This window comes from Cydia pomonella, chromosome 28 (assembly GCF_033807575.1).
Source record: "Cydia pomonella isolate Wapato2018A chromosome 28, ilCydPomo1, whole genome shotgun sequence".
Taxonomy (NCBI): domain Eukaryota; kingdom Metazoa; phylum Arthropoda; class Insecta; order Lepidoptera; family Tortricidae; genus Cydia; species Cydia pomonella.
Window position 1 is genome coordinate 3231647 of NC_084730.1, and position 24137 is coordinate 3255783.

At 36.4% G+C, this 24137-nt stretch overlaps 2 protein-coding genes across 3 annotated transcripts; one reads left to right on the forward strand and one right to left on the reverse strand.

Annotated features, from left to right (window-relative positions):
• Positions 1 to 512: 512 nt before the first annotated feature.
• Positions 513 to 16473, reverse strand: LOC133533026 (zinc finger protein 271-like). Its single transcript, XM_061871938.1, has 5 exons — positions 16072 to 16473; positions 12475 to 12675; positions 11133 to 11386; positions 10633 to 10775; positions 513 to 9447 (listed from the first exon to the last, which is right to left on the reverse strand). Exons 1-5 carry the CDS (start codon positions 16147 to 16149, stop codon positions 8273 to 8275), a joined length of 1851 nt encoding a protein of 616 aa, XP_061727922.1. The 5' UTR covers positions 16150 to 16473; the 3' UTR covers positions 513 to 8272.
• Positions 16474 to 16997: 524 nt separating this feature from the next.
• LOC133533027 (protein dj-1beta-like) lies at positions 16998 to 23875 on the forward strand. Of its 2 annotated transcripts, none has more exons than XM_061871940.1 (6): positions 16998 to 17101; positions 18424 to 18523; positions 19218 to 19337; positions 19993 to 20107; positions 20296 to 20438; positions 22713 to 23875. In XM_061871940.1, the coding sequence occupies exons 2-6, from the start codon at positions 18437 to 18439 to the stop codon at positions 22815 to 22817; spliced, it is 570 nt and encodes a 189-aa protein (XP_061727924.1). In that variant the 5' UTR covers positions 16998 to 17101; positions 18424 to 18436; the 3' UTR covers positions 22818 to 23875. The 2 variants fall into 2 exon arrangements, with proteins under 2 accessions (XP_061727924.1, XP_061727923.1); XM_061871939.1 differs by having other exon boundaries at positions 16999 to 17126.
• Positions 23876 to 24137: the final 262 nt, after the last annotated feature.

Genomic DNA, 24137 nt, shown 5'->3' on the forward strand with positions numbered 1-24137 from the left:
TCCTCCGCTAGGTTCATACAAATAAACAATTGAACCTATTTTATTAATGTGACACTGATTTTTAGGTATTCCCTTTCGTAAAGTATTCGCGTCTAACGAGAATCCCAAAGTAAACAAATAGTAAATAAAGACGCGATCTAAATTTTAAACGAATTATATCACGTTATGATCAGTATAAAACAAGCTTTCAAATCATGGCATTTTTTTTTAAATTATAAGCTTTGTATTACATTTTATCAGTTAAAACTTTTGTGACAGAACTTAAGACCTAAGTAGTTAGCATAGTTTTAGCTTATAAAAGTTTAGACACTAAGTCTGTCTAAGGGGTGTATTCCCATTTGTCCCATCCGAGCACAGATGGGAGTAGTTGCAATCATATGAATAATTTCTATCAGCTAAGCTAAGCTAGGAGACCGCGAGCCTGGAGCATAGCATAACTTCTGACCTTAATTACTTTAAAAAATAAAATATTCATTAAATTTTAGGGATATTATGAAAATAAAACACATAAATCACTTTGGTAAGCGGCATGTTATTAAAAAAATACCTTAAAAAAATTACACAAAAATATCACTAAAAAACTTAATTATATTTGTCTATTCACAACACTAGCGCCCTCTTGTTTAATAATATATGTTCTATTTTATTCCAGATATTAAAATCATATTTTAATATTTAACAATCGAAAAAGACGCAGATGAAACAGACATCGGATTTTAGGGAGCAAAATTAAATGACAGGTAGAGAGTTCCTATATCGATACACTCAGTTGTAACAGAGGTGGGTTGGTAAAGAAAACTTTGTAGCCACAGTAAATTTACTGCCATCTTTCGACACATGATTAAAACTTTTCGAACGCCATTTGACGTTAATCCTTATTCTATTACTAATATGTGTTAAATTTGTAAAAATTCTAAAAGTGGCGCCATCTAATAGATCAAAGATCAAAGGTATGGCAGCATCGTTTCGAGCAATGGCGCCATAACCTTTAGGTTGTGCCCGGTAAGATGGCGCCACTTTTTGATGTTTAACAAAATTTACACATATCTGTGAAAGAATAAAGTCAAATGGCGTTCTAAAAGTTTGAATCATGTGTCGAAAGATATACAGTAAAAGTTGACTACAGTTATTTTTCAAGAGTGGCGCCATTAGTGTAAACATTGTGATGACACGTTACATTAAGGCTCAGTTTCATTGGTCGATAGTCCCGCAAGCGGGGTACGGGAGATATCCATAACGCATGCCACAGGGCCCGCATTCGGGGAACAGTTTTCATTGGTCGATAGGGCCCGGAGATTTTTTTAACTCCTGCCATTCTAAGTTTCAGTAGTCGTTTAACCCTTTTCCAGGCCGCACGAATCTACAAAGTTTTCCCAAAAAAGCCAAATATATTCCAATTAATCCAGCTTTAATGATTCATTTGAAGACAAGTAACATTTCCTGAAAGTGTAATCTAATTTGAACCTTAAATCGGAATGCTGAAGTTGAAATTCTAATGACGCGTATATGGTCGATAAATCATACTATGTCTGGAAAAGGGGTAATTGCCTTGCAGCAGTTGCAGCCTATGGGAGCCGCTGTTTCGACACAGGACTAAAACATGGTTATTTGAACTATGTTCTTTAACTGATATCAAACGGTGTCACCATGTACTCCAGTATAGGCCAAAGTTATATCGCCATCTATTCGAGCATAATTTTTTCTTGTTTTTTCGAGGCAAACTTTCTTTAGACTTTATTTATCTTATACGGAGTTATATATATCTATGTTTATTATATATATCGACCAATGATACTGAGCCTGTACAATCTCTTGGTAACATAATTACAATTTACAAAATACATCACAGCCCGCGTTTTCTTGGCCAATATTAAGGATTGTCGTCTCCATGAGTATAAACATGTAAAGCAAAGATCAGAGGGCGCTGCAATCGTTTCGATAGGGTTCCAAAACAAAAAAACTGTAGAAACCATTATAATCTGTGGGATTTAACCTCATTTGTGACTTTCAATTTTTAAAAGAGCGTTCTCCCATCTTAAAAGCCTGCAAAGCACTAGCAACCCCTCTGCTATTAGGCGACTATTTGCTTATAATCAGCCAATTTGTCTACTCTATATGTCTATGTTTAAAAAAATGTTGGTTGTCAATAAGGGATATTTCTCATTTGCAACCAACATCCAAACATCGCGTGCAAAGCGACACATTTTGTTGTAAAAAAATCTTCCCCGAGAGACAAGCCTTATTAAATTTATGAAATGTAGAAAAATTAAGCTTCACTTTTCCCAATACGGATGTACAGTGCCCATCAAATATATCGGGGCGAACATGGCGCTCACAAACATCCGAACACGCCTCCATTGCCATGACGTTAGAGTGCGTGTTCAGATATTTGTGGCCTTTGCATCAGATATATCGGAGCGGCCACACTTTGGCCGCTCCGATATATCTGATGGCGACTGTACAGTGGCCATCAGATACACATACTGGAGCTGCCAAGGCGCTCTCAAATATCTGCACAAGCCTCTATTGTCAAGGCGTTGCTTGTTTAGATATTATTGAGCACCTTGGCCGCTCTAATATCTGATGGCGTCTGTACCGTTACCGCCCCGCGGTTTCAGTGTTGGAATATCGTCAGTTTTTACTTACTTAATTGTGACCGCAGCCGGCAAAACGTCCCACTTTATCGCTTGCCAGCTTGTATATCTAAACGAATAACCTGTCAAGGCGTCCTGGCAAGCGTCAAAGTGAGACGTTTTGCCGGCCGCGGTCAGTTAAATTACAAAGACAAGTTTGAAATTTGGACCTTACAGCCATAGAGTTAGAGTTGTGATTTAAACGATGTAATAGGACCAAGCTAACTCTGGGCTATAACCGCGAAAATCGAAGTTCGTCAATTGCGGGCATTTTTCTCTGTCACTCTAATTCCGTCTTATTGAGAGTAAAAGAGAAAGATCCCCGCAATTTGCGAATTTCTGTTTTCGCGGTAGGCCCCTTGTAGAGTCTGTGTAGATGGAGTAATATATAGGGTATGAAAAGACAAAATACAAGGTGCCCGTGAGCATTGCGAGAGATTTTAAAGGTGCATCCTGATGGCAACCGAAGCAAAAAATGTTAGATGACTTTTTGTGAAATTCGACAAAAAAAATTTTTTTGTTTTTTTTTCCCCTTGTTTTGAACACTCCTGTACATAAAACGTTATTTTTATTGATAAACACATAACCTAAAATTAACTAAAAAGTTTTTTTTATATCGCCTCTCGAATACGTTTTTTTAATTTTTCGATGTCAATCAATAGGTATGTCCAGACTAGACCTCAAAGTGGCAATACCGCAGTCAAAAATGTGTTTTGTACCGACTTATGGCGAAAGAATGATTTCGAAAAACATTTAATTATCTCTGAAACTAGGCCTAATCCAGAAAATTTTATATGACATTTTAGTTTCTAAATATTACCAGGAATGCTTAGTTAAAATGTCTCGCAATGATCACGGGAACCTTGTATGGAATTTAACGTTTATGGTCGCATTTCCATACTCTACCGCTATCATAGAGAAATATAAGTAATGAAAGAGTGCGAATTCCATACATCAGTTTTCAAACCAAAACGCAAGTTATTTTCGTAGTCGGCATCTAGCGTCCAGTAGCGGATTCATCAGTACCGCTACTTGACACTAGATGTCACGAGTGTCGCGACTGACGAAAGATGTATTGCTAAAACAATATACAACTAATATTAAAAGCAGGAATTGAAAATAGAGTTCCCGTTAATCCGGTTATAATATTACCTGAAAATTATTGAGCATTAGACTTTTCGTTCGTCGCGACATCTATTGTCTAGTAGCAGTACTGATAAATCCGCTACTTGACGCTAGATGTCGACTGCGAATATAACTCTCGTTTTGGTAAGAAAACTGATGTATGGAGTTAGCAGTCTTCCCTTACTTATATTTATGATAATGATAGAGTATCGAAATGCGACCATAAAGGTTAAATTCCTATAAAAATATGACGATATTTTGTCTTTTAAAACCCTACTACATTGACCCTACTATTACTTTTATTGATTGTCCTATTCCCGTCTCTATCGCACGCGCATAATTATATTGCCGTCCCGCTCGCACAGTGGCATTGACCGCCATCATGGGCAATATAATTGGCTACTTGGCAGTTTTACCCTAAAAACGGTACCCTATTACTGAGACTTCGCTGTCCGTCCATCCGTCCGTCCGTCTGTCACCAGGCTGTATCTCATGAACCGTGATAGCTAGACAGTTGAAAATTTCACAGGTGATGTATTTCTGCTGCCGCTATTACAACAAATAAACACAGAATAAAAGAAATATTTTTATTCAATATTCCCATACAACAAATATATTTTTTTTGGTGTTTTTATAAATAATGGTACGGAACCCTTCGTGCGCGAGTCCGACTCGCACTTGCCCGGTTTTTATTTGTAAATAATGTCAATGGATCTTGATTTTCCTGAGGATCAAATGTCGATATAGGAATCATTGCATTTAAGCAACACAAAGGTCAGAAATGAGAGCTAGTCTCTCGCACTCGACGATTGAAACGCCTCTAACAAAATGATATTGTAATGTGACGTCACATTACATTAGTCTGTCCTAAATGTATGGTACATCAAGAAACTTGCTATTTTGACCCTGAAATATTGCGTTTATGTATATAGTTGTCATACAATTTATTTCTCAATAAAATTTAAGTAATCGAATGGTACCATTTTATTTTTACTTCTCAATAGTTAAAAATAATATTTTTGGAGACTTTAGTCTTGTATTTTTTTAAATTCTGAATGTCTTTTAAAATTCCACTTTTTTATAATGGACGGCTCATTTTCTATCCGTTTAGCTAAATTTTGTTATAATATTCAACATGTGTCAAGTACCCAATTGCGCGCGAGCGAGATAGAAATAGGACGGTCAATTTACGAAATTGTTCGTGTTTGGCGTCCTCACTTTACAGTAGGTTCACAATACTTAAGGCTGTAATCATTTGATCAATTTGGCGTAAAATTATCTCTTAATAGTTATTAACAGTATTAGGAACAACGAATCAAGGTTCAATACTTAATCCATTATCGCTATATCACATAAATTAGGAGTGTACAAGCCCATAATACTATTTCATTAAAAAAATAAAAAAAAGTTTTCAATGTCTATATTTCGAACGCAACTTTGAAAGCTATGTTTGAAAAATTATAGTTCATTCCTATAGTCTGTCAAGCAAAGTATGTCAGTAGCAATGTTCAGCAAAGTGAAGTAGGACAACACTCAAAAAGCACTATTGAGTTGGTATTGCGCTAAGAAAAGCAGCAATGTACATCTAAAACATATTATTATCATAACCTAAAATTTTACAAATATTTACGATCAGCGAGCGTGATTGTATATTGTAAGCACCTTGGCTTTGCTTAAATTCATGCACAAGCTATTTAATATATTGGTATTTAATGGTGACAGCAAACATTTTTCTTGAAATAGCAATTCAGTATGGAAGGTGGAGGCAAGGAACAGAATTTCCATATACCAGTGTCCGACAAAAAAACATAAATAGGTGGTGCTACAATACCTAGAATACTTAGAGAAAAAAATCTTATATATATTATTATATTATAGGACATTATTACACAAATTGACTAAGTCCCACAGTAAGCTCAATAAGGCTTGTGTTGAGGGTACTTAGACTACGATATATATAATATACAAATATTTATTAATACTTAAATACAAAGAAAACACCCATGACTCAGAAACAAATATCCATGCTCATCACACGAATAAATGCCCTTACCAGGATTTGAACCCGGGACCATCAGCTTCGTAAGCAGGGTCACTACCCACTAGGCCAAACCGGTCGTCAAAATCTAATCATAGACAGCGCACTTCACTCCGTCAATAACGCCTAGGTTTTTAGCTATTCTAGCGCTACTCTGGAGAGATTTGGAACTATTATTTATAACTGACAGCTGGACACTTTTGGAACAGTTTTGCCTAAGGAGATTCTGTTCCTTGCCCCTACCTTCCATACAATTCAGAATGTAAACAAACATGATGGCTGTCATTCATCCACATTCCACAGATAAAACACAGATGACACGCTATTTTTGAATTATTCGAAAACAGTGCTGCTAACCGGCGGTTTTTCAGATATGCCGCCTTTTGCTACTGACAAGATTTGCTTGACCAAGTATAGATATTTTTATATTAATGGAAAAAAAAAAAAGTTACGTTTCCGGCAGGACTTGAACGCTTTAACCCTTTGAACGCATTATGTCATAAACACAAACATCACTCAGACGCCAAGCTCCCGGGCGCAAGCAAGCTAATGTAAACCTTACTCTAAAGTGTGAAGGTTACTTTGTCAGCGTCCGCCATGACACCTATAGGAGTCCTTGGCGCTGTGGGCACGACTAGTAACGACGCTTTTAGGTGTTCTTGGCTTCTCCGTCGATCCAGTTTTTGGTATTTTTTCAAAATGCAGAAATTGGCATAAAGGACTTAATTGCCAATAGCGTCTATGGCGCGTAAGACCATTGTCAGTTCACTGTGTTAACGACTCGTCGAAGTATTTTTCACTTTTAAATTTTCTAGGCTTAACGCGAGGTCCACAGCTCACACAGTTATTTGTTTAGTTTTGTGCAGAAGTTTAATGAATAATGTATAATGATAAATAAGTTTACATTATATCCAATTTTATAAGACACGATTTCATCTTACCTTTAAATTCAAGCTTAATAAAAAACTGTTTTTGGGCTGCTTAAACTTAAAACATAATTTGCACTGCAAACTTAATTTCTAATGTGTCATTAAGTCAAAAGGGTTCTAGATAAAGGTGCCTTCAAATTTAACACAGAATCAAACACTCCAGTTAAATTAAAATGTAAATAATGTTAAAGTAAGCACGCTAAGCATGTAGAATATCGTCCATTGGCCAGCCATTTTCTATCTCTATCTATACGCGTAATAAATGCCACTGTGCAAGTAGGACAGCAATGTAATTATGCGGTTGCGATAGAAATCGAAAACGGCGGTATACGAAGTTATTTGTGCTTAGCGTCCTAATTTTATAATAATTATTAATTAGTATCTGATTTTGGTTATAATTATTTTTAAACCCATTTTCGTCCACCATTTTGGTTAAAAACCGGTCTTTTATAAAACTGGAATGTAAAATTCAATCAAAAACTTACGTACATATTTACAACTTACAATATAGCAAACTATCAAACAAAATTTCCAGTTAATCACAATTTGAGAACTAGGTGGCGCTACTAAAATTTAATAATTTTATAAAGCAAATCGCGGTGAAAGTAGTTAAGGTATGATTACACTTGATAAGCACAGTAACCCAAAAGAAATTTGAATTAACATTTTAAATGTTAATAAAATGTAAGTCACGGCTAGCTTAAACTGATATTTATCAATGATATAGAAACTTGGGCAACTGCACACATATGGCATCAATTTAAACCAAAAAAACAAACACATGTATTTGTAATTATGTGTAAAAAGTAAAAAATATAATGATAATTGCAGTAAAACGTCATGATTAAACAAAAACAGTTATTCCAAATTTTAAATCAGTAGCGTAAATAGTTCTCGAGATATTTAGGGATGCAACAGACAGACAGTCACACCATAAAGGTTCCTTTTTATCTTTTTGGTGTGGAAACCTAAAAAGGATATCTTAAGTATCACAGATTCGCCACTAATAGGTTGTCTGAAAGTTATCGCTAATAGCGATAAGTACTAATGTCTGAATATCTTTAGTTTCTCTCTTGGAGGATTTAACAACCCGAGTCGCCTTTAAGAGATTACCCCTCTGTCGAAAACCTCGGCCAATGGTCATATGTATTGTATTGACTTACGTTTATCTGACAGCTATTTGTACATTACGTACAACTAGCCATACATTTGACGTGCCCCTCCCCCGCAAAAATCGCCAGACTGTTTTTTACAGAAAATTACAGAAAAGGCGTCTCCAGTTGTTAAATCCACAATTTCTCTATAACTTTTTCTTTTTTAGATGTGCAATAACAATCAATAAAGAGTATTCAATCTATTTTCCTTAACCTTTTGAACGCCACGCCTATCGTACGCGGCGCGTAATCGTGAACCTTGTCGGTACGCATGAAGGTTGATATTGGGCTGTAGCCGCGCGCGTCATATGACGTCTTCTGCGGTCAAAAAGTTAAAATCTGTTCTAAAGCGCCACTTAGTTAAATAACCTAGGTATTGAAAGCACACAATCACTATGACACTTGCATTTTCTCTTGGCACTCAAAATCTTTTTTCACACTTAAATTCTGTATCAACTCCTCACTCTCACTAGCTTGTACCTCATTCAAATTTTGCACTGCACTATGTTTAAACACAATATGTTTATCCAAACTAGATTTCTGAACACACTTATAAGGACAATGTGGGCACTTCACAGATTTCTGCCTCGGCCTATAAGGTTTCGTCTGACTTTTCAAGTCAACCTTCTCACCAGTTTTCTCGTTTAAATGCCTCTGTTTATGTTTAGTCAAATTAGTTTTTTGCACACAGCGATAACTGCACTGATCGCATGAGAAAGGTTTCTGATCTGTGTGGAGATACATATGTTTCACCAAGTTAGGTTTCTGAACGGTCCTATAGTCACAATAAGGGCAAGCAAAAGGCTTATAACCGGTATGTGTTCTCTCATGAACGACCAAGTTGTTTTTCTGCGCACATCTATATTCACAGTACTGGCATCGGAACGGTTTTTCCTTCATATGAACTAAAATATGTTTCGCCACATTATTCTTTTGTCCTGATTTATAATCGCAGAATGTACAAGAAAATGGCTTCTCTCCGGTATGGGTGCGTTCATGAATTTTCAAAATGGCGGGCGATTGACATCTGTAAGGGCATTGAGAGCAGACGAATTTTCCAAGTTTTTCCATAGAATCATTCGCCTCTGTACACGTTTTCGCGTGTTGCTTTAAACCTCTTTTCGTTGAGAAAACGTCATTACATTTATAGCAAGAATATTCCCCTTTTATATTCATAAACAATTCTTCACTTATTTTATTTTGAGCGCTTGAATCGTTTTCATTCTTCTCCGCCACAAAATCGTTCTGATAATTCGAAAATAGAATTTTATTCGTGTCTGGTTTTTGGTTTTCCTTAGGCTCTTCGATTTTTTCGTCTTTCGGGACTTCCTGTCTTATCTTTTTAAATTCTTCTGCGTACGGACTAGCGTTCTCGAATTGTCTATGGACGACTAAGTTTTCCGGGTTGTCTCTGACATTATTTACGTATTGTACGTGGTTCTGGGGTCTAGGATAGAGGTCTAGAGAGTTTAATGCGGGGACTCCAGAGACGTGATTGTTGTATACGGCGTATATTTGGTCTTGATATATGGTTTGTTGAGGATGCTCAGTGTGAACGGGAATATGACCTGAAAATAAGAGTCTTGATTAATGTTTATAGTAAAACAAATAATATACCTCTTAGGCAGGCAATGCTTAGGAAACCTTAGTATTTGATCATCGATATAATTAAGAAACCCGAGGCTCGGAACCGGTTTATTTCGGTGTTAGTCCGAACTTTTATAAGAACGCGAACGTTTTAAGAACTTTATTGTAACCTAAAAAACCGGTTTATTCGACGAGCGACGAAACGGCCGGTCAGCCTGGTAGTGTGCCACGTGAATATAGACACCTACATAGAAACCGGTTAGTTTGACAAGAACTGTTGTCATAAAAACCGGTTTAATAACGGTTTTTCGAGCGAAACCGACATTAAAAGGTTTTGCGCCAAGTACATGATAACGGTTTGGAAATTTAACCGGTTTCCGAGCTTTGTAAGAAACTTTTACTAGTGTAATTTTGAGAATATACATTTGTTTAACTATGCCCTCTTGGTCACTGAATGAATGGCTTACAGCTTTATCCCTAACGAAGTTAGAGGGTGGTCGAAAAAGCCCAGTGGTTTCGAGAAGAGGCTGTCCCTGCTTGGTGGTAGGTATTAAAGCTGGATATAGCCTAAGTCGAAGAATTGTAGAAAAAAAAAAGACATAAGTAAGACAGCTTTTTTTGTCTAACATCGTTTTTCGTCATTTCTAGTAATGTAACATAATATAAAAGTTTTCGACACTCGCAACTTACCTCTCATTCCGTTGACGTTGATCGCCTGGTTAACTTGGTTGAAGTATTCCTCCTGTTTCAGCTTGCTGTGGAATGGCAGCAGGATCCAGTGCTGGTAGTCCACCTGTCTTACTACTCATTCTGTAGTTACTACTCAGTCTGGTTAACTTGGTTGAAGTATTCTTCATCATGGTCCATCTTGATGTGTAACGGCAGCACGATCTGGTGCTGTTGGTCCAGCTGTCTGACTTACCACTCATTCCGTTGACATTGAACGCCTGGTTAATTAGATTGAAGTATTCTTCATCATGATCCATATTGATGTGGAATGGCAGCAGGATCTGGTGTTGGTGATCCACCTGCCTGACTTACCACTCATTCCGTTGACGTTGACCTGTTTTACTTGGTTGACGTTCTAGAAGTATTCCTCGTCCTGTTCTAGCTCAATATGGAGCGGCAGCTGGATCTGGTTCTAGTGGTCCACCTGTCTGACTTACTGCTCATTCCGTTGATGTTGATCGCCTGGTTAACTTGGTTGACGTTTTCGTAGAAGTATTCCTCGTCCTGTTCAAGCTTGATGTGGAACGGCAGCGGGATTTGGTGCTGATGGTCCACCTGCCTGGGCTCTTCTAGCACCATTCTTTAAAAAAATGATATTGATGTTTATAGTGATGTTTTTTGTCAAAAAATTCAGTTGATACATTTTTTATTGCTAATTGTACTTTTGTTTCAACAGGCAACTAATACTCATTAACCAAACACACTTATGTTGCGTTGTTTTATCATAGAGTTCCTAAGGCCACCTCCTGTGGCAATCATCAGATCAGTTCGATGGTACCATAATATTTCATGGTCACCCAACTTTCATACGTATGTGAAGTTGCAGCTCAATCAAATAATGGGAAGTGGGTCTAATTTAGCTCGCAAGATTTGACCAGAACATGTACATACATACATTACAAGTTAAATAAAAGATTGTAAAAGAGTTAACTCTTACCTCGTCTCCATCATTCCATCCATTCGCCTATCATCGACCATATGACTCATCAAATCATGACCCAGCTCCATATCTCTTCCTAAATTCTGAGGTAACTCCAACCTCAAATCCTGATTGAGCCTAGATAGCTCTTGCTCATTGAGTTGAAGATTCTGGGCCGCCTGCAGCTCAAGTTCGTTTAACCTCAAATTCTGATTGATTATATCTTCGTTCCTCATTTGAGTTAGATCGTTTAAGTTCTGCATTAGGTCTACCTATAGACAAAAAAACAACCCTATTTGTGTAATGAACTAGGTATATCAGCTGGGTGCAGGTTTATTGACCAATCTAGTCTTTCATTTAGACCATTAGGCCTCGGACTGGAAGCAAGCACCGCGCCACGCCCCGTGCCGCTTGCGTCCAGTCCCCGGCCTAATGATCGAAATGAAAGACTCGATTGGGTCGAGAGAGAATTTAGAGTTCATATTGAATGGTTTTCCTTATTTTTCTATCACAAAATTTCGTTATGCATCTTTATCACTCTTAGTATTTTTGACTTAGGTACAACAAAAGACGCAAAGATGTTCCGCTCGAAGGCTCGCAATGGTCGTACGTACGAAATTATTTGTGCCTGAGCGACATTACATTCATTACTTTAGTCGTCTATGAAATGACAGATTGAATGGAAAAATGGGGGCAATTTATCATTCTATAGTATACACCTCTATAATGGAACAGGCACCAGTAATGGGTTGGTATGGTGTATGGTATAGACAAATCCTGTAAAACAAGTATTTACCATCAGTTTTAATCGCTGGCAACATTTTACCATAAACAAGAGCCAAAGAGCTGCTTAAGTTTAATTTTTCATTGATATTTGTTAGTTTGAAAATGAACGGCGTCATACATCCAATGACTTGAGCAACCATTGTTTTAATTGGTTAAAAATATTGAAACCAATTGTAGCAGCTTTCATTAAATACATAGAAAACATAAAGGACGAATTGGACATTCAACTTTTAAAGCGTAAAGCGGTAGAAATTTCACAGGTGTCGGTGAAATATCATAAATGCTCCAAATTTTCTCTTAAATGTCCCATGATTGGTGCCGTTAACATAGTAATTATAATTATGTCTAAAAGAAGTACTTAGTAGTCGTAGTGTCCTACTTAGGGCGGCATGTATTGCAACCCTATGAGGTACAGAACATTACGGCCCAAAGAATCTGGAACTTCCTGGATTCCACGGGCATTAGTAATGAACTTGAAAGGGCCGTCACAATAGATCACTGCTTGGTCGACTCAAAGGCCCATACACCCCAAATAATAATAATAAATAGTATTATTTAATAAGGTTTAACTTACCTCTAAGTTCCTCGGGAAATGTGCAGGTATCTGGTTAAAATGATTAGTTTTCAGCATCAACGTAGAGATCTGCCGAGGGGACAAAGGCAGTTGGAAGTTGTGGGCTATGGTGGTGTTGATCGAGGTTTGTATTTGGTGTAGCTGTTCCATTGAGAGGGCGTGCTGGTAGTCCCCTGTCTCAATGTGGTGGGTTTTCTGAGCCTGAAACAATGGTACATTTACTATACCCCGTTTTTTAAAGATTAGACTTTTTCTAACCTCAAAAGTAGTGGTAATTATCTTTTTCTTCCCAAATGCTAGGGTTCCAATGATATCTAATATTGTGGTACAATAATATGTATATGACACTATAATGCAGTGCATAGTTACTCAGATTTCATTTTGGAGGGAAAGTTACCACTAAACACAGTTACATAAAGTTTAATCTGAACAAAAAAATTGTCTATGGCGGCTCACCATACAAGAAAAGTTGGCAGTCAAAGGAGGATGGGCAAATTTGTATGGACACTGGCCCATGAGGCAATAAGAATGAGTGACATACCGTACAGTCAGCTGGAGAGAAAAGGTATGGTAAGGTACTTACTAGTATTAGGACCATCAGATGGGTAGATTTTATAACTTAGTTCAAAAGTATTTTATAGTTAGTGTTGATAGAATTTGAATTAGAACCCATGCCTAAAAACAAACTAGCATTTTTTCTTCCACTGTTTTTCCAAATCAAAAAATTATACAACTGGATTCAAATGTCATCATGTTTGGCTACTAGTAAGTTATTTAAAACAATTTATTAAAAAATACATACCACAAAAATTGGCACTGATAAGGAAAATACACTAAAACTACTACCCTTTTTCGTCAAAAAACCTAAAATGATTTTCCTTAAGTGTGCTACTCTAAATTGCTTCCATTATCATGATTATCATAACTAAAAGATTGTAAGTTTATCGTCAGGTGACAAGCAAAAGTCACTAATCACTAAAAAAAAAACAAAAATCAACCATATTCTGTTGATACTCGGTTCACTATGGCTATGAACTTGTGGTGGTACTTAGTGACTTTTGCTTGTCACCTGATGATATGTCAATCCCCAGGATGTACAATTGCAAAAGTGCATGCCCACTTTATGAATGAATTTAATTAATAAAATGGGTATGCACTTTTGCAGTAGAGGCATGAATAAGGTTGGAATAAATAGTAGCACCACTTAACCTTATAAAACGAAAGTCCCGCCGTGTCCGTCTGTATGTTCGCGATAAACTCAAAAAAATTCACACCATTTTCACCTATCAATAGAGTAGTCCTTGAGGAAGGTTTCAGTGTATAATTTATTAAGGTTTTGTGTAACCCGTGCAGAGCCAAGGATGGCCGCTTGAGTAGGAAAAGTATAATGTAAATTTATAAAAAAAAAATTATCCCTCTAGTCAAAGAGACATTGAAATAAGGTGGCATGTCAAAGAAAACTTTGTAGCCACAGTAAATTTACTGCCATTTTTCAACACATGAGCAACACTTTTAGAACGCCATTTGACTTTGATCCTTATTCTACAATATGAGAAAACAATTAGTCAAATTATTCTATTGTGAAAGAAATGAGACCATTTTATAAAAAAAAATCATTTGGTTGGCTAAAAGTGTAGACCTGCCAAATTCATTGTGGAAAACAGAGATTTTTGCACCTATTGTTATTAAAGTTAAAATAAATGATTTTAAATGGATTTACACTCTTAACCAACAATTTATGTTACTTGAAAGTAGAATCACTCACTTCATCTTTCATTTCATGACACGATTTTCAGTTGACAAATGATCAAGCATCAGAGTTATGGAGCTATGGAGTCGACATTAGCAATAAAATTCAACTCAAAAAAAATCATTTGGTTGGCTAAAAGTGTAGACCTGCCAAATTCATTGTGGAAAACAGAGATTTTTGCACCTATTGCTATTAAAGTTAAAATAAATGGATTTACACTCTTAACCAACAATTTATGTTACTTGAAAGTAGAATCACTCACTTCATCTTTCATTTTATGACACGATTTTCAGTTGACAAATGATCTGGCATCGGAGTTATGGAGCTATGGAGTCGACATTAGCAATAAAATTCTACTCATATTCATACTCATACTCATAGATTTATTTAATTAGTGATTTTAATTTTACAGGGACAAGAATGTTTGTAAACGATCCTTTAATTTTGTCTTTCAGGACATAAATATTACATTAAAGAAGAATAATGACCATTTTTTGTACTGATTAATTTATATTCATATTTTTACCTCCTTTAATATACATATTGTTTTTTTTTAATAAAATTTCGTAATACAATCAATACAAAAAATGGTAATTATTCTTATTTGTAATATTTATATGTTTGAAGACAAAATTAAAGGATAGTAACTCCAAAGAAAGGAAAACCAAGGAAAGGGTAGTACTCGTTAAAATTCTAGTCCTTGATTATAAAATTAAAATCACTGATTAAATAAATTAATGAGTATGAGTATGAATATGAGTTCAATTTTATTGCTAATGTCAACTCCATGGCTCACTATTTGTCTTACTGAGTGAAAAAAACTCCGATGCCTGCAAATGATATATCACATTGTCTGTGAGATAAATATTCAGTGCATAATGTAAACATTTTGTAGTAATCGAATTTTGTCTACATACAAAATATAAAAGGAAGGATTGGTTTGTTTTAGAGAATCTGGTTGTAAACCAATTTTTTTTTCCTCATACATAGATAAAATGAAAGAACTGGTATAATAGTAATCTACAAGGAAATATTTATTTTATTGTGTTGCTTGGTATTAAAGCTAATCTAGTAATAAATCGGGAAAATAAAATAGGATAACATAAGATTTTTTATAGAAAAATTGTCAGTTATGAATAAGCTATTGCTGAAAAGAAAATCTTACAGTAAAAAGCAGACTTAACTCCATTATACATTCTCTACCAGTCAACCTTAAGGCAAAGCACAGATATTGCGGGAGGATTGATAAAATGTTGATTGTTGAAGCCAGGGATCGGAAACCGGTATTTTTTGTATGGGAACGAAAACGGTATTTTTTCGTTCTTTGTTAATCATTTCATTTCTAATCGGGCAATCTAATAATACGAAGTCGTTATCTAAAAACACAACCAAGTCCTATATTTGGAGTATAAAATAAACCGAAATATATGTTTCTTTCAAAGTTTTTCCAAAAAACCGGTTCCGATCCCTGGTTGAAGCATTGTGTAAACATATTAAGGCTTTGTCAATGTGATAGAGTACTTAGTTAAAGTTACTGTTATATTGATAATTTAGTAAATAAACAGTGCCGTATTACATGTATCTATAATTTCAAGTCAAGTTTTTAGTTCTAGTATTTATTACATTATTAAAGGTATAAATTGTATTGCTCGAAAAAACTCATTTTACCACTAAGTATTCTCATACAACAAAAATAACATAATGCTTGCGTTTTATAAAGAAACAGACCCCGAGATCCCGAAAAGCGTAAAATCGTCATATAATTATGATATAACTAAACAAAAACCGTTGGATTAAATTAAAGCAAAATAATCTTACATAGTTTAAATTTACAATTAAATACTCACATTCTCCATGTAAAGCTTATAGTGTTGTTGCAATTCATCGTCGATTATTGCTTGGTCTTCCCGTTTTACGAAATCCATGCCTTGTTGCCGAGAAACAAAGGGAACTGTGATAAAAAACTGTTTTTTTTCCTAACGAACAAAAACTAACCTCTCCAGCATTGAATTACAAGTTCAAGACTTTACAAATTCTTTGTATACCAGGAATGATTTAAGCAAAAACATAATATCAAAACACGTTATTTGGAAGGGTGTTTGCAATTGAAAACAGTGATTTTATAAATTCATTGTTGAATAAAAAAATTACAGAGTGAAAGAAAGGAAGCAGCACATAGACAATATAGATTTTGTATCAACGAACATCTGTCGGGACTCGGGCTTGGCTATTTTGTGTTGCCAAACCGTTAACTGTAATTTTTCAAGGTCTGTCAGAAATATTAACGAACATTAGTACATTAACGTTCTAATATAAATATCATAATTTTTAAACAACTTAGATTAAGCGCATTCGTTATTTTATGATCAAGATTGAGTGTTTATTCAGCTGCACCATTACAATTTTTTTCATCGTTTGCACTTAAAATAATATTAAAATTTCTAAATAAGAGAAATTTGTTTCATCTGTCAACACTTATCATAGACGAGGAGTGGTATCGTTCAGAAACAGCCAAACTGACTGAAGACTTGAAAAATAATGAAGAAAATATAGCTTGTGGCTTTGAATTTATAACGTCTATTAATTTACTGAATATATTATTTCATATGCGGTAAAACTATCTAGTTTATATATTAAGTCAAGGTCAAGGTTGTTCGGTGACAATTTGATTGCATAAGTTGCATAACATAATCGCCAAAGCCCCACCGGCATATTTTTGTTTTGACCTTTAAAAAGTTACAGCTGTCAAATTTTAATGCATTCGGCCATAGAACGTAGTGATTATATGCTCTTTGCATTCGGCCCGGAAAGTTCTTTTGCATACATCACCGGTTTTAATAAAGTTATTGGAAAATAAGCCGGCAACTGTTATTTCAGGTAGATTTAGAATCTTCGAGAAAAGGTAGAGTATATTCCTTGTAGATTAATCTTTAAAACAGTCGTGTTTTCTCGTGATTCTTTCTCACACCGCCTACCGGTAACAATAGAATTAATTCACCAATTATTATTCAAGATGTCCTTTATTTATTCATTAGTTGATTATCTTACTGCTATAATTGCATATAGAGTTAAATATTGCAATCATTGGCCACAATCAGTAGTAGAAAAATCGAATAGTTGAACTAAGTATCTGATAATCTGAACACATCTTTACTTTTAAGAAAATACGATTTTGTGATATCATTGGAACATCTTACCTGCTTTGCTATTTCTGCTGTTGATATTTTAATAATTGCACTCATGATGTAACCAATTGAAAACTAATTGGAACACAATACTATCTGCTTTTAATTTTAGTAAATAAAAATAGTGTATAGTAATAGTAATAAATTAGTAATCTAGTAGGTAGTAATAGCCCTATAGCATAAGCACTTCTCAAAAAAAAATACAGAAATCAACACAGTAATGTCTGACTAGGGCATCTTGTGATAGTTTTTCCTATAATATCTATTTAAAAGGATTTGAGTAACAGTAAACGTTAGTACGGGTACTTTTTACATTGTTAACTATTAAGCGGGGCCACACAGAATGAGCTGCCTCAAGAGAAAATTGCCACACAAAGCTGCTCTTCTTGTCATGAAGTCATGGCTAAGGGACGTGATGACTGTGGACACTTCACCAGTGCTCTCCAAGCTGCTGTATCTTGGACCCAGTGCATGCTAGCCTGCATTGTTTTTTTTGTTGACATTATTCTGTCTATACGCTTCCTTTAGGACAATTTGGGACGTATAAGTAGCGGGGGCCAACTGGATATGGCTGGCCCAAGACCTCATCAAATGGAGACAGCTGGAAGAAACCTACACCTCCAATGAGGGTTCTGGTGTAACCTAGGTTTAAGAAACTTTTTAAATAACATGTTAGATAAGTAGTTTACCAGAAATAAATGGCTTTTTATTTATTTTACGCTTCCTTGGCATGCGGCCAGTGATTATGAGCTTTTCCAAACTATGCAAGTTACACACATTGGGTGCAAACAGTGGAGAGCCTCGTTTTAATGTTCAAAGCAGCTCAGTCTGTGTATAGTCTGAGGCTATGGAGCCAAGGCACATCTCCACTTACCGAACTGGTTTGTGCGGCAATTTCCTAGTAAACGGTATGTTTTAAGAAATAGGGCCCTGGTCTGAACCGTCATGATTAGAGAAAAGTTTTATATTGACTCCCTACCCATGATCTCATGACCTGAAAACATGTTTCTGCAGGCTCTCCAGCAACATGTCAAAGACAGCTCTAGTGATCCTGGCGCAGGGGGCCGAGGAGATGGAAACAGTAATCACAGTTGACATGCTCAGGAGAGGCGGTGTAAGTAATTCAAGTCATATTTATTTAAAAAACCGACCAAGTTCGAGTTGGACTCGCGCACGAAGGGTTCCGTATCGTCTATAAAAACGGCAAAAAAAAATACGTTTGTTGTATGGGAGGCCCCTTATATATTTATTTTATTCTATTTTTTAGAATTTGTTGTTATAGCGGCAACAAAAATAAATCATCTGTGAAAATTTTAACTGTCTAACTATCACGGTTCATGAGATACAGCCTGGTGACAGACGGACGGACGGACAGCGGAGACTTAGTAATAGGGTCCCATTTTACCCATTGGGTACGGAACCCTAAAAAACACTTATTGGCGTTCCAACCAATTTTACGAAATTAACCAACACACAGCCCTCTTCATTTTCAAACTACCTCTGCTCGCCCATTTGTTTATATTTCTATGCAGGGGAGTTATCTCTGCAGCTGACTGTACTGCCTCCCCAGTTTTATTAAATGTTATTTAATATCCCGAGCTAGAATACTAAAATATTACTACTATTAAAACGGGAATAAATACGTATACTCGTTCTACTAGTTCTCGACACTAGACAATTCCTGGGAATTTCAGAACCGGGATTTCCCGGGAGCATGCCCAACTCGCACTAGATCAAGTTAATTGTTTAAAGAATAATTAAAGCTTAAAATAAATCACATATAAAACCGCAGTTATCTGTAATTTCAGGTGACTGTCACGTTAGCGGGTCTCGACGGAAGCGCCCCAGTGCTGTGCTCTCGCCAAGTGACCCTGGTCCCCGATAAGGCCTTAGCTGATGCTCTGGCTGACACTCCTCAATATGACGCGGTATGTTAATATAGGTGACCGTCACGATAGCGGGTCTCAACGGAAGCGCCCCAGAGCTGTGCTCTCGCCAAGTGACCCTGGTCCCCAAAAAGGCCTTAGCTGATGCTCTGGCTGACACTCCTCAATATGACGCGGTATGTTAATATAGGTGACCGTCACGATAGCGAGTCTCGACGGAAGCGCCCCAGTGCTGTGCTCTCGCCAAGTGACCCTGGTCCCCGATAACCCTCGATGACCCTCCTCAGTATGATGCTGTATGATTATACCTATCTTTCTTTTGACACAAAATATAAAACATTAATACAATTGTTGTATTTAAAAAATCAAAAGTAAATTAATTATTTGTATGCGGAAGATATTTGAGCACATAATTTTGAAGCAATTGAGAATAATAAGTTAAAACAATCAATTTACAAAATTTACTGTTCTTAGGAAATAATACTTGTATGTATACATATAAGTTGGTTTATAATGCAATACCATCAAGCTGATATGATGATGGACACAGGAGGTGGCCATAGGAAGGCTGGGAAAACAACGCGACATAATCGTGTTTGAGTTCGTTAGAACTGTCTCGATTAGAGAGATTAGTTGCTTGTTGAAAGAAAAGTACAGTCAGTGAACCTTATTAACAGTTACATTCCTGAATTTGCAGGTAATTCTTCCCGGAGGTCTCGAGGGCTCGGATCGTCTATCTAAGTCGTCCGTCGTAGGAACCCTGCTCAAGGAACACGAGAAAACTGGAAAAATCGTCGCTGCTATCTGCGCTGGTAAAAATTAATGAAAGAAATTAGCTGCTTTTTAATTTCAAAACAAAAGAGGTTTTACCATATTTCCTTAACAATGATCTCAAGTTCAACTGCCAATTTTTCTTGCATAGTGGGCTTTAAGATGTTAAAACAAGTAAATTTACTTTGAGAAAATAAAAAAATCTTTAACCCGAAATATCCCTTTACAGCTCCTACTGCATTCGTAGCGCACGGCATCGGCCACGGCAAGCGCGTCACGTCATACCCCACCACCAAAGATAAGATTACCAGCGACTACACCTATGTGGAGGGTGAGAGGGTGGTGGTTGATGGCAACGTTGTTACTAGCAGGGTAAGTAAAGAATCTATTGTTATTATCATATTTAAGCTCCTATTGTATCGAACACGGCAAGCGCGTCACGACATACCCTATGTGGAAGGGGAGAGGGTAGTTGTCGATGGCAACGTGGTTACTAGCAGGGTAAGTTTTATAAACATAGGAAATTAATGGCTCTGTGAGCCTGAGACCTCGCCAACCCCTCATGGGCCGCCAAAAATTTTTTCGAAATAAATAATAATTTGGCTCCAGAATCTAAAATTTTATAACACGTTGCCACTGATAGAGGCTCTCAAACCTCAAACCACCATACACACCATAGATATTAGGATCGTATAGATGTGCCAAACCGCGTGCGCCCGCGAGGGACAGAACATACTCAATGCGGCGAAATTAAAAACACGTTTTAACATTCCTGACAACATACCGAAAACAACCTACGTCATTCGGTCGGGTTATTTGTTGCCCACCATAAACCATACTCAAATTTACGGTGGGGAATTAAAAAATGAAACTGACAAGGACAAATAATAATAGCGCTTTCTCTGCTACGCCTACTGAAAGATATATAAGACTATCCCGTTCGGTCATTTCCTCCTACCGCTTACGCCTGATCCAGTTATAGACACAGTAAGAATCATGTGTCACTTCATATCGTTACTATAGTTCGTGTCATCCACGATGACGCGCATATTTGTCAAATCTAACCTTTAATAATATGACAATACGAGTCAAGGCATGTGTAGATGACAGAATCTGAAAAAGAAACTTAAAACTAATACTTACCTATACTTATATCTATATATACCTTTTTTACTTACCTATTTTGTATGATGATGTACTTCTTATATAAATAAATCTATACTTACGCATTGAATAGTGAGCACGAGCGACATGCAACGTTATATATACATACATAGATGCATACGTACCTGTATCGAAGCCAAATCAGTTGCTAACTGACCACTGTCACACACAGACGCCGTCCCTCGCGGCCGCTATAGCTATTTCATTTTCGTATACCTACTTGTTTTTCTCCCGCTACTCTTCTTCCCTGCACCCTATTTCACCATCTATAGTCTACAGCATGCGTCATCGTGAATGACACGATCTATAGCAGGGTTAATAAAATAGACACAATTAACTGATAGCTTTGGGAGGTGGAGATCTCGAAAACTTCCATGGATCCTTAGAATACATTTACAAGTGGAAAAATTACTGCCTTGGGTGAGACTAAACTCACGGCCACCTTCGCCATAGATTCGCCATAAAATATCAGTATCAAATATCAAACATTTATTTAGCAAATAGGCCACAGGGGCACTTTTACATGTCCATTTTTACAAACAATAAAAATTAAAAAAAAAAAAACAATTACAAATATGGAATCGATAAAATATGGAGTGTGGAATTAAGAGGAGTGGCATCTCTTATGGTAGAACTGTTGCAAAAGTGTCCAGCTGTCAGCTATAAAAAATAATAGTTCTAAATCTCTCCATAGTAGCGCTAGAGTAGCTAAGAACCAAGGCGTCATTGACGGAGTGAATTGCTCTGTCGATGATTTGAATTTTTGTTCAAGTACTCTAGGTATTGTAGCGCCACCTATTTAAAGTTTATTGATGACACTTTTTGGTACATGGAGATTTCGTTCCTTATCTCCACCTTCCGTACGATAAAATAATAAATACTTAATTAGAGTTGTATACTGTCTCTAAATGTCAAATTACACAAAAAAAACTATGATAAAAAAAAAAAACCATAAAATACTAAAATTCTTTAGAGATGTATAAGTCTCTAAGTGTCAGAGATAAATTATAAAAAAAGATATTAAATTATCCTTAGAGATGTAGAGGGTCGCCAAGGCTTGAATTCTTATATAAAAAAAAAAACTGAACCGACAAAATAAATCATAATTATTATTGAAAACTACCTATAGTTCAGAAAATTTCACGAGATTCATAACGTTTGCTCAGAAATGCGACCTGTATGGAACACCCGCATTTTTGTCCTAGCTGAAACAATTCGCTCGTGCTTCGCGCTCGCTCGGTCAGTAATCATGTGTTGATTCATTTCATACCCCACAGCTATGTGGAAGGGGATGAAGTAATTGATGGCAACGTGCTCACTAACAGTGCTTCGGGGAATGTGATTTGGGATTATGTCATTAACATAACATTTTCCAAATTGAATAAACAATGCGGTATATTATTCAAAAAGACCTTGGCCCCGGCCAGACAGCACTGTATTAAGTATATAACTAGGTACTAATTAACGATTTTCTCCTTTTAGGGTCCTGGAACAGCGTACTGGTTCGGCCTGTCGCTCATCGAGCTGCTGGTCGGCAAAGAAAAGGCGGACCAAGTGGAAAAAGGCATGGTCATTAGCGCGTACTAAAAGCATAATATATTTATGGAAAGCCGCGTTTTCACTTAGTGTCAAACAGTTGAGCGAGCATTCGTTCGTTCGGTAAATGAAACAGTTGAGCGAGCAATCGTTCGTTCGGTAAATGAAACAGTTGAGCGAGCAATCGTTCGTTCGGTAAATGAAACACTTGCTCCAATATTGCATTTCATATTTTAATAATTGTGTTTTGTTGTGAACAATAGTTTGTTCAGAACGCTAAGTGAAAACGCGACATGGAACTGATTGAGTTATTTTAAGGGGCTCCCCGCGGTTTTCATAGATTTTTGTCAAGTTTTGAGCCGTTACTCCTATTTTTGCACTACAGATAGAATTATAAGAGAAACGGCTATCGGTTCTTCAATCTGTTATCTCCATTCTGGTTTGCCGGATTTTGAAAGAAATGAATAAATATTTTTTTATGATTTTTTTAAACATTGTCTATAAAACATTCTTTTGATACTCTATTGCTGTGAAGGACCTTACATATACAAAATCTACATATGTGTGTTCGTCTTTGACGTCTCTTAAAACTGGTCAGAGATTTTAATTTTAAAATTTATGGCCAGAAAACTAGTTTTTTGGCCAAATATCTAGAAGACAATGAACTTTGAAGTAAATATGGGATACTATGTTACTTAAAGCCGTTGCTGTTAATATGATAAGCTACAAAAAACATTAGAAAAGTTAGGCATTCAGATGAAAGGTTATTTGCGCCAGATAGTCCCTTATCTTTTTTTTTTCAAACTTTTTACAACTGTTTATGATTTAATTCCACCATTCGTTTCTTCTTAAAATACAAGTAGTATTAACGTCTAACGGCTGCGGCGGTCACCAGAAACTTGCCAAGGACGCCAACGACGGCCACAGCCGACACTTCGCCAATGCAATAGGAACTTACGCGGAACCTCGTAAAGTTCAATTTCGCTAAAATAATCGCGATCGCCTGGCGTCCGGGACAGGGCATATTCCGCCGTCTGGCGTTCTTTTCATAGGGTTAGTCACTAATGCCACTATCTGTAAGTGTTATTCGAATAAATATTTGTAATGAACCATTTTGTTTAATTTTAATCATAATTATACTACCTAACAGATTTCTAAAAGGGGAAGTTATAAGTTCATCACACGTGCTAAACGGTGTTATTGTATGCCAGCCTACTGAGATGTAATGAGTCTCCTATATATATATACCTATAAACACACGCCCACTACCTTAGCCTAGCTTAGATCTAGCTAAATTTAATAACATTCCATAATACGATTTTATAAAATGTATTTTGTAGAAATGTATTTTTAAGCTTGAAGTAATACTAA

Excerpts from the sequence above, each read along its gene's own strand:
- LOC133533027 (XM_061871940.1), top strand. The coding sequence starts at position 18,437 with ATGTCAAAGACAGCTCTAGTGATCCTGGCGCAGGGGGCCGAGGAGATG. Across the intron at positions 20,108-20,295 it reads CGTCGCTGCTATCTGCGCTG|CTCCTACTGCATTCGTAGCG; the intron begins GTAAAAATTAAT and ends ATCCCTTTACAG. Across the intron at positions 20,439-22,712 it reads GCAACGTTGTTACTAGCAGG|GGTCCTGGAACAGCGTACTG; the intron begins GTAAGTAAAGAA and ends TTCTCCTTTTAG.
- LOC133533026 (XM_061871938.1), bottom strand. The coding sequence starts at position 16,149 with ATGGATTTCGTAAAACGGGAAGACCAAGCAATAATCGACGATGAATTG. Across the intron at positions 11,387-12,474 it reads ATTTCCCGAGGAACTTAGAG|GTAGACCTAATGCAGAACTT; the intron begins GTAAGTTAAACC and ends TTTTGTCTATAG. Across the intron at positions 10,776-11,132 it reads GATGGAATGATGGAGACGAG|AATGGTGCTAGAAGAGCCCA; the intron begins GTAAGAGTTAAC and ends ATTTTTTTAAAG.